The sequence below is a fragment of the Elephantulus edwardii genome, unplaced genomic scaffold (genome assembly GCF_000299155.1).
Source record: "Elephantulus edwardii isolate Elephantulus edwardi_28Jun2011 unplaced genomic scaffold, EleEdw1.0 scaffold00005, whole genome shotgun sequence".
Lineage (NCBI taxonomy): Eukaryota > Metazoa > Chordata > Mammalia > Macroscelidea > Macroscelididae > Elephantulus > Elephantulus edwardii.
In genome coordinates, this window is record NW_006399755.1 from 15233396 (window position 1) to 15243527 (window position 10132).

A 10132-nucleotide genomic window follows, 5' to 3' on the forward strand; every position below is an offset into this window, starting at 1 on the left:
AAATTATAAACAACATGAAGTGGTTATTTGGAATGGCTGACGGGTCAGCATGGGCACATGGGAACTTGACAGTATCCACACATGCAATTGGATGGTGGTGGGAAAGGTATGATTTTCTTCCAGGATGCGCTCTGCAGGATCAGGGAAATGCCTTTTTCCTATCATCAGCACCATTCACCAGGAGGCTGGCAGTGTCCCTTGCCTAGTGTACCCAAGACCAGAATGATGTCTTTTTTTTTTTTATCAGGAGCCAGGGGTGCATGCATGACTTTATGGGCAGTCTCCTGGAAAGAGCTTGCAGCTAGCCCTTGGATGGATAAGGCATGACTGGTGACATGGGTTTTGGTCTCTCACTGGGCAAATTTATAGATACTTTGTCCAGCACATATCACAGCCACATTTGTAACAATGTACCCTCTATAGAATGTGCCATCTTTGGATGTCTCAGGTTGGCAGAGACTATCTCTTCCCCTTAGCTACCTCTAACCAAGTCCCCTACCTGAACCCACCTCATTGGACTGAGAAAAACACCATCACTAGCCACAGGCTCCTTTGAGGCCAACAGAAACCCTGTCCCAGACTGGATGCCCCACCCTTCAATACTCACTAAATTGGAAGGGGTGTTATTCATTGTTGGGCTTATATCTTGGAACCTTAAGCCCTATCTCAGATGAGCAGACTCTGACTTAACCGGGCCCCTCAACTCTAGCCCTCTACTGGACTAATAGATGCACTGCCTTAGGCGAGGAGACTTGCTTCCATCCACTTCAGCTATGGAAAAAGCACCAATTAGGCGAGCTCTGGTGGCCTAGTGGCAAGAAGCTGCAATTGCAGTCTCTCAGAGATGCATGGTTCGAATCCACCAGATTCTGTGCTGGAGAAGGAGGAACAATCTCCTCCTGTACCAGTCAGATCTGATTTGATGGTACACACAAAAAATAACGAAATAAAATCAATTTAAAAAAAAAGAAAGAAAAAGCACCAATTAGGTGCCCCAATCATTGTCTTCCCAAAGCCTTCTGATTTTTCCCTCATTCATCTTCTCATTCATTTTAAAATGTTTTGGCTGAAAACAAATAAGTGTCCTACCTCAAAGCGTGAAAAGAAAGTTTTGGGGTTTTTTGTGTGTGTGTGTTTTTTTTTTGTTGCTGTTGTTGTTGTTGTTTTAATTTCCAACACTTTTTGGATTTTTTTTTGTTTGCTTATTTGTTTTATTCTTGTGTGTGGATTCCCCCCACCCCTCAGTTTTTCTCCTTCTCTTTTCTTGTTTTCTTTTCCTTTGTTGATCTTTCCTTTCTTGCTCTCTTTAGTTTTATTTCCTCTGTCCTCTTTTTCCTGTTGTTTTCTTCTTCAATTCACTTTCATTTTGCACCAAACTCTGTTTTGGTTCTTCTATTTTCTTTTCTTTCCCAATATTGGTTTTGGGTGTATATTTTTTTGTTTGGTTTTGTTCTCCTTTTTCTTTATCTGGCAATAGACAGCAACAGCATTATATTCTCCAGTAATGCCTGAACCTTCTGCAGATTCATCTATCAGGTTAAAGACCAGCTCTTGCTCTAACTTATCAATGAAATGACTATGAATAATGCACAGTCTAGTTGACTCTCTACTGCTCTACATGGACAGAGGTCAAAGAATTGTATACACATCTGGATCCTCAGATCAACCAGAGACAGAAGGTAAAATATTGAGAACTACTGAACTAGCAAGCAACACAGCATGCTCACAAGACTCAATCATACATCAAAACAAAATAATATAAAGATTAAAACAACACACGTCTTGGAGGCAACACATAACTTTAAGTCAGTCCCTAAAAAGATAACATGGAGTAAGAATACAAAGAACCAAAACACAAACCCCAAAAATCTTTCAGAAGATCAGATGCTATTCAAAATTCCTGACAAACATTTGAAAAGAATAACAGATCAATGTCATCCACAGATTGAGAAAAAGGTTGGGAAAAAACACAGAATACACAAAGAAATTAAAAAACAAACCAAAACAAGATCAAATAGTTAAAATAAATGGAAAATTAGAAGCCTATAGAAACAGAAAAAGGAAATTCAGAATATTAGAACTAAACTCTCAGAAATAGGTAACACTATGGAAAGACAAAAGAGCAGAATTGAAGACTAATATGAGTGTTTGATGTTGAGGTGCAATCATTCTTAGATAGTTATCAGAATAGGAAGTGGGTATGGGGTAAAAAGAAATAAATATTGGACACTTATTAAACTCGGTGAAGGGATATATAATATTTAAGGAGTTGGTCAAACATTTGGTTAATTGCATTGCTACTACTATTAATTTCATTCCTGCCATAGTACACCATATGAGTATCTGATTTAAAGTGGCCAAAGCTGGTCCATCACGTCTCACAAATGTCTGTTGTTGTTGTTATGTGCCATTCAGTCGCCTGTGACTCTTAGAGACCCTCTGTACAACAGTCCTAAACTCTGCTCTATCCCTTGCCAATCTTATTATCTCCAACACATCTATCCCTGTTACCCCAGTGACTGAATCAATCCATCTCATCGAGGGGGCTTCCTCTCCTGCACTGGCCCTCCATCCCAAGCATGATGTCCCTCTCCAAGAACTGATCCCTCCTTGCAACATGTCCAAAGTATGTCAGATGAAGCTTCAGAATCCTTGCCTCCAAGGAGCAGCATGGCTTCACCTTCTCCAGGACAAACTTATTTGTTCTCCTAGCAGTCCATGGTATATCCATACTCTTCTTAAGCACCACAGCTAAAAGGCATCAACTCTTCTTCTATCATCCCTAGTCATTGTCCAGCTTTCTAATGCATAGCAAATAATTGCAATGACTAATCCCTGTATCAGGCGCACCTTAGTCTCCAGACTGACATCATTGCTCTTCAGTACTTTGGAGAGGTCTCTTACAGCAGATTTTCCCAATGCAATTTCCTGATTGCTGCTACCAAGAGTGCCTGGTATGTCAATATTTATGCATTCCATTTAATTTTTAACAATTTCCAATTTTCCAACATACAAGCTATGTGCATTTCATGTTCCAATTGTTAAACAATGTTTGTTATTGATTTTCCTCATTTCAACTGACTTCCAATCTGGGATCTACCACTACATTACTATTACTATTTTAGTGTACATAGAGTTTTCAAAAGCACATTATTTTGGAAGTAGTTGGCCCATCATGCTTCCTAGTCTGTCTTAATCAGGGAGCTCCACCAAAACCTGTCCACGATGAGAAACCCTTTTGGGATTTGACACATCAATGTAACAGATTTCAGTGTCACACCAACCTCAAGTACTCAGTACAGCAAACTGACAGCTACACCACTTATAACAATGCTCTCTTCAAACACTATTAATACCAGCCCCAAGGGCTGACTTTTAAATACAAAGGCCTTCCCACCACATCCTGTTTGCCTACACAAGAGACTTCTCACCCACAGCTGACTGTAAGCAAGATCAGATGGATCCTGGCTGAAAGTAAGAAATATCAGAAGAACATCTATTTGTGCTTTCTTGACTATGCAAAGGTGTTTGACGATGTGGATCATGACAAGTTGTGGTTGACACTGAGAAGAGAAGAACGGGAATCCCAGAGCACTTGATTGTGCTTCCACAGAACTTACACCTGGATTAAGAGGCTATTGTGCGAACGGAGCAGGGGAGAACGGCACAGTTTGGAACTGGGAAGGGAGTTCATCAAGACTAGAAGCAGAAGGATGTGGACGTGCATGGGAAGGGGGGGGATGAATCATTGAATTGTACAATTTGAGGGGGTGAGGGAAATTGAAAGAATTTGTTAGAATTTGTATTCGAGTTTTGTAAAGAAACTAGTGTGTGTGGGAGAAGTTGTATTCTCTTTCCATACCTACTTAATTGGTATGCTAAACAAATTATCTGAGAAGCTAGACTCTATGAGGAGGAGTGTGTCATCAAGATTGGAGGGAGACTCCTCAATAACCTTCGTTATACAGATAACACCACCTTGCTTGCTGAAAGTGAAAAGGATTTGAAGCACTTGTTGCAGAAGATCAAGGAATGCAGCCTTCAGTATGGATTGCATTTCAATATCAGGAAAATGAAGATTCTTACCACTGGACTTATAGGCAACATCATGGATAGAGAGGAGATTGAAGCTATCAACAGCTTCTTCTTGTTTAAATATACAAGTAACACCCTTGGTACAGCAGTCAGGAAATAAGGAGATGCATTGCAGTGGGAAAATCTGCAGTTGGGCACTTTTCCAAAGTACTGAGGAGTAGTGATTTCGGTTTGAAGACTAAGGTGCATCTGATTCAGGCCATAGTCTTTCTGATTACTAACTATGCATCTGACACCTGAACAATGAATAAGGAAGACAGAAAAAGAATTGATGCCTTTAAGATACGATGTTGGAGAAGAGCACTGAACATCCAACAGACAGCCAAGAGAACAAACAGAAACATCTTGGAAAGGGTGCAGCCAGAGTGCTCTTTGGAGGCAAGAATGATGAGGCTTCATCTCACATACTTTGGACATGTTCTTGGAGGGATTTTTTCTTAGCGAAGGACATGGTGTTGTGAAGTTTGGAGGGTCCACAAGGAGAGGAAGACCCTCAACCACGTGGATTGATATGGTGACTGCTGCAATGGGCTCTTGTGTGTCAGGAAGTGTGAGGATGGTGCAGGATAGAACAGGGTTCAGATCTTTTGTTCATAGGGTCACTATGAGTTGTGCTCAACTCGACGGCATCTAATAACAACAACAACTAGTACTCATTGTTGTTAAGTCAGAATCAACAAGTAACTGACCCTTCAGAGGAGGAGAGTGCCCATTTTTCCCCCTTGAAGCAGGTGGTGTATTTGAATCACCTGCTTTTGGGTTGATAACATCTTACTCAGTAGGCCACTCCTTGTTGTTAGGTGCTATAGCATTGACTACAGTCAACTTACAGAGACCCTGTGAACAGCAGATATGAACCTTGCCCTAGCTTGGCCCCTCTTCACCATCTCTGATATGCTGGAGCCAATCGTTACAGTCACTTTTTGTTGAGGGTCTTTCTCTGCTTATCTGACCTTCAACATTTCCCAGCACAATGTCTTTTTCCAAGGACCAGTCCCTCCTGATAAGAAGCCTGAAGTGTATGTATGAAACGACGTTTCTCCATTCTTGCCTCCAAACAGCACCCCGGTTGCCCTTCCTCCAACACAGACTTGTTTGTTCTGTTGGCAGTCCAGGTAATGCTTAGGCTACTAGAGCTGCAAATTAATTTATTATACTAAAAGTTGTCATTACTATCCTAAAACAAGATGTGTATGAATTACTGAATGAAACACCAGTGTGAAATTTACACTTACATTCAAATTACAATAAAATACATTTTAAAAAAATAAAGTGGCTTGAGGCCTTCAAGATGAGACAAGCTAGACATTAAACTAGATATTAATGATCCCGAATGACTGGATGAAAAGTCATTTATCTACATTTCTCAGGTTTTCAGATGTTTAGGAACACTTCATGTGTAACTGCTTCAAGTAGCATTTTCATATACTTGCTAACATTTTCTCCTTTTTATTTGGCTGGGTTTTGGCTAAATCGATGTTCTGGTGTAAGTCTTGTTTCAGCCTTGTAAACTGAGTTGATCTGACTTCTGAAATTCCTAAAGTCACTCAAAAAGACTGAAAATTCTGAAACAGTATCTTGTTTTGGCATTTGCCTCTATCTGAAAATAAGATTCCTTTGCTCAATAAGTATTGGTTAAACATTCTCCCTTTCTTCAGCTGTATGAATATTTTTTTCAAAAAGTTGGAGGGACAGTGGCCTTTGGTTTCTGAGATCTTAGGGTATTTGTCTAATCAATATCCTGGTTACTAATTAACCACATCTGAATGAGAATTGGGCAAATCTTATTAGTGACAAATATCTGATAGATCTTACAACTTTTGACCTATAAACATCTTTTACCCCAAACTCCCCAAATATATGGTTGGGTGTTTTGTTTTGTTTTCCTTAATTACAGGGCTATAGTCTCTGGATGAGATGTTTGCTGTTGCTTTTCTCAGCCTGTCTTTGATGATTTGTGGCCCTGGGGAGACCTTGCAGGAAAAAGTGAACAGGTGAGTAGATCAGACAGTTCTCCAATAGTACATGTTGGAATCAGCTTGTGAGGAACTAAGACACTTTCATGTTTGCAACAGGCTATTTTGTTGTGATTATAAGCCTCTTTTCATATTATTGCTAACCCAGTGAAGGAGTGCAGGAAAATTCAAAGAGCACGTGCTTTCAGTCAGAAAGGGCTGTCTAGAAACCATAGCTTTCTCAGTACCTGGGTCTCTCTATCTCACTGCCGTCAAGTCAGCACCTACTCAGAGCTGACTCTCCATTGGGTTTCTGAAGCAGAAAATGACAGGGTAGATTGCTCATCTTTCTCCCATTAAGTTACTAGTGGACTTGTTCAGCAGAGATGCATGGCCTTTGGCCTAGCGGCACAACTTGCCCTAGACCAGAGCTCCCCTTAGGATTCGGGTATTTTGGAGGAAATCACTCAAGCTCTCCAAGCCTCAGTTTCCCTATCTGTAAAGTTAGAATAAAAATACCTCCTCTCTGTAAAAGTTAATAGTGATGATATGACATCCTGAATTTAAAATGCTCTAGGCTTATGATAGGTGAGTAATAAATTATATTCTCATGGGTAATGTTAGATAACCAACCTTCTACTTAAGATATTTCCTTATCGGCAAAAGAGAAATCACAAGAAGACACATCTCGTGGGGTTGTTGGGAGAATGAAATTAAATAATAAATGTGAAAACATTATAGAAAAAGCAAAGAGCAGTAGAACTATCAGCTTATTTGAATCTATAAATTAGCCTTTATTATTACTTTAGTGGACAGAGGAATAATTTTATACATGCATTGCTTCTTTAACTTTGTATTTCCTTGCCTTTATTCAGTTTGGCTTCTAGCTTTTCCATATCACAACAGTGAGTATGCCACAGTGTTTAAGCAACCCCTTGTCTCACATTTGGAATAATTTTAAAGCAGGCCCTGTCTTCTAAACGTGAATGATTTTACATAGAGTTATTATAGTCAAAATCTTATGAGAGGATTCAATTTTGAATCATTATTGCTTTTAAAAGTTACAGGAGGGATTTCCTTTAAATAACAGTTCAGAAGGGGAGATATGCATTTTATAGCTGTTAATTTGTAACTCTCTGTTTAAAGTGAAAACAATTTTGAAAAATCAGGAAATTCGTCATTAATGATTAGGAGATAAAAGCATGAGGACTGTGGTAAAGGCAATCTCTGCTGAGATACTCTTAATTATAAAAGCTTATCATTGTAATCCTTTTTGAAACTGAACAAAGAACCTTGATGTTTGATGAACTTATCAAACAAGACAGACCAGTGAAGAGACAAATTTGAAGTCAACTCGAAGAAGAAGCAATTAAATATTTTACAAAGCGCTGAAGTAAGAAATCAGGGGATCTAAAGATGGGCAGTCTCTTCCTTTTAAGATGTACAGCTTTGAAAACTTGACGAAGGATCACTATGAGTTAGAACCGACACTGGCAATAAGTGAATGTGTACGTTGTGTCTAATGCCAGCATGTCTGACACTGAATTTAAGATGGGAGGGGGGAAAAACTAGACAGTGACAACCTTTGCTGCTTTCAAATGTGTGCTTTGGCATTTATAATTAGACAATGAATAAGGATGACAGAAGAAAAATTGATGCCTGTGAACTATGAAGTTGGAAAAAAGTACTGAATATTTCATGGACTGCCTAAAGAACAGAGATGTGTCTTGGAGAACGTGCAGCCAGACTGCTCCTTGAAGGCAAAGGTTGCAAAGCTTTATCTCTTGTTCTTTGGGCATATTGCTAAGAGAGGGACATCATGCTCAGAAAGGTGGGGAGATGGTAAAAGAGAGGAAGACCCTAAAGCAAGTGGACTGGCACAGTGATTAGGGCTAAAGGCTCAAGTGTGTCAGAGATGGTGAAGTTGGCACAGGATAGGATAGGGCCCAGATCTGTTGTTCATAGGGTCGCTATTAGTCATACTCAAGTCGATGGCACCTAACAACAACAAGAACAATTGGAAAACAAATAAGGATTACAGAAGAAGAATTGATACTTTTGAGTTATGATGTTGGAGAAGAGCACTAAATAGAGCATGTTATTGTTGTGTACTGTAGAGTCAGAACCAACCCATAGCTGACCCTCCGGGGCATTTTCAGAAGCAGTTAATCACACAGGAGGTTGTCCATCCTTCTCCCGTGGAGCAGCTGCTGGCCTCGAACCACGTGCCTTCAGAACTGCAGTGCAACTTCTTGCCTCTAGGCCACCAGAGCTTCCTAAATATATTATAAACCTTAAAAAAAACCCCAAATATATATGTTTTGGATAAAATATAATCAGTGTGTTCCTTGGAGGCAATGAAAAGGAAACTTCATCTCACATATTTTGTGCATGTGGCTAGAAGAGGCTATTCCTTTGAAAGACACATTATGCTTAGAAAAGTAGAGGGTCACAGAAAGAGAGAAAGACCTTTAATGAGATGGATTGACACAGTGACCAGAGCAATGGGTTTAAGTGTGTCAGAGATGATGAGGATGGCACAGGATAGGACAAGGTTCAGATCTGCTATTCATTGGGTCACTATGAGTCATACTCAACTCATTGACACCTAACAACAAGAAGTGGCATGAATAGTCCAGATCAGGCAGTGACTTCAAACATTCCTAATATAAGAATGTTGTTGTTGTTATGTGCCGTCGAGTCGTTTCCGACTCATAGCGACCCCATGCACAACAGCCCTAAACCTTGCTCTATCCTGCGCCAACCGCACCGCCTCTGACACACCCATCCCGATTACCCCAGTCACCGAATCAATCCATCTCATAGAGGGTCTTCCCCTCCTGCACTGTCCCTCCACCCTCCCAAGCATGAAGTCCCTCTCCAAGGACCCGTCCCTCCTGGCAACATGTCCAAAGTATGTCAGACGAAGCCCCAGAATCCTTGCCTCCAAGGCGTAGCTTGGTTTAATTCTCTCCAAGAAGAATCTGTTTGTTTTCCTTATATTTCTTCAAATAAAATCTTCCATAACTCCTAACTAAGAAAATAGATGGTGCACATTTTTATCTCTGTGCATTTATTTTATGAATTCATGTATAACATTTATTTCTATGAGGTCTAGGAAGGTGATGTATCACTGAGGTATGAAGCCAGGGAAGGAGAAGCCAGGTGAAGACTGAGGGAAGGATAGTCTGGGTGGAGAGATCAACAGGTGTTAAGACTTGGGGGGACAATTTTCTGGGCAGTGAGATCAACAGGTGTTACGACTCTACTGTGGAAAATAGTTCATCATATTCATGGAACTGAAGGATGGTGGTACCGTGAGAGCAGGAGATTGATCTGTAAGAGAATGCAAAAGAGGTGGGCAGAGATTTGATTATCGAGGATCTACTCTGGTGAGATGTTATGGTGAGGAATAGAATTTTACAAGCAGTAGTCACTGGAAGGTCTACTCAGGAGTGGTACTTTCAGGTTTATAATTTTTAACACTCATTCTTCTGTGCTGCAATCCTTGAAGGCACACAGTTCAGGGCCACCAGCTGCTCCATAGGACAAGGATGAGCAGTCTCCTCACATGCAATTAGGCGTCTCTGAAAACCCACAGGAGGATCAACTGTGGGTTGATTCTGACTCTACAGTAAACAACAATGACATGCATCTAAAAGTTGGACAAGGAATGAGAATGACAGAAATACTCATTCTGGTTGATAAGTCCAGAACATAGTGTTGTTGTTTGTTGTTGTTGTTATGTGCCATCAAGTTGTTTGCGACTCATAGCGACCCTTTGTATAAGAGCCCTAAAACGCCATTCTATCCTGCGCCAACCTCGCTGTCTCAAACACATTCATTTCCACCACTCCACTCACAGAATCGATCCATCTCACTGAGGCTCTTCTCTTCTGCGCCATGCCTCCACTCTCCCAAACATGATGTCCCTCCCTGAAACATGCCCAAAGCATGTCAGATGAAGCTTCAGAATCCTTGACCCCAAGGAGCATTCTGGCTTCACACTCTCCAGGACAAACCTGTTTGTTCTCCTAGCAGTCCATGGTATATTCAACACTCTTCTCCAGCACCACAACTCA

At 40.6% G+C, this 10132-nt stretch overlaps 1 protein-coding gene across 1 annotated transcript in view; it reads left to right on the plus strand.

The window, feature by feature from the left end:
- Window positions 1-6012: 6012 nt before the first annotated feature.
- Window positions 6013-10132, plus strand: part of C8A (complement component 8, alpha polypeptide) — a 104350-nt gene continuing 100230 nt past the window's right edge. The window contains exon 1 of the mRNA XM_006879827.1: window positions 6013-6089. Within this exon, the coding sequence (XP_006879889.1) occupies window positions 6013-6089 (77 nt within the window). The remainder of the gene's footprint in view (window positions 6090-10132) is intronic.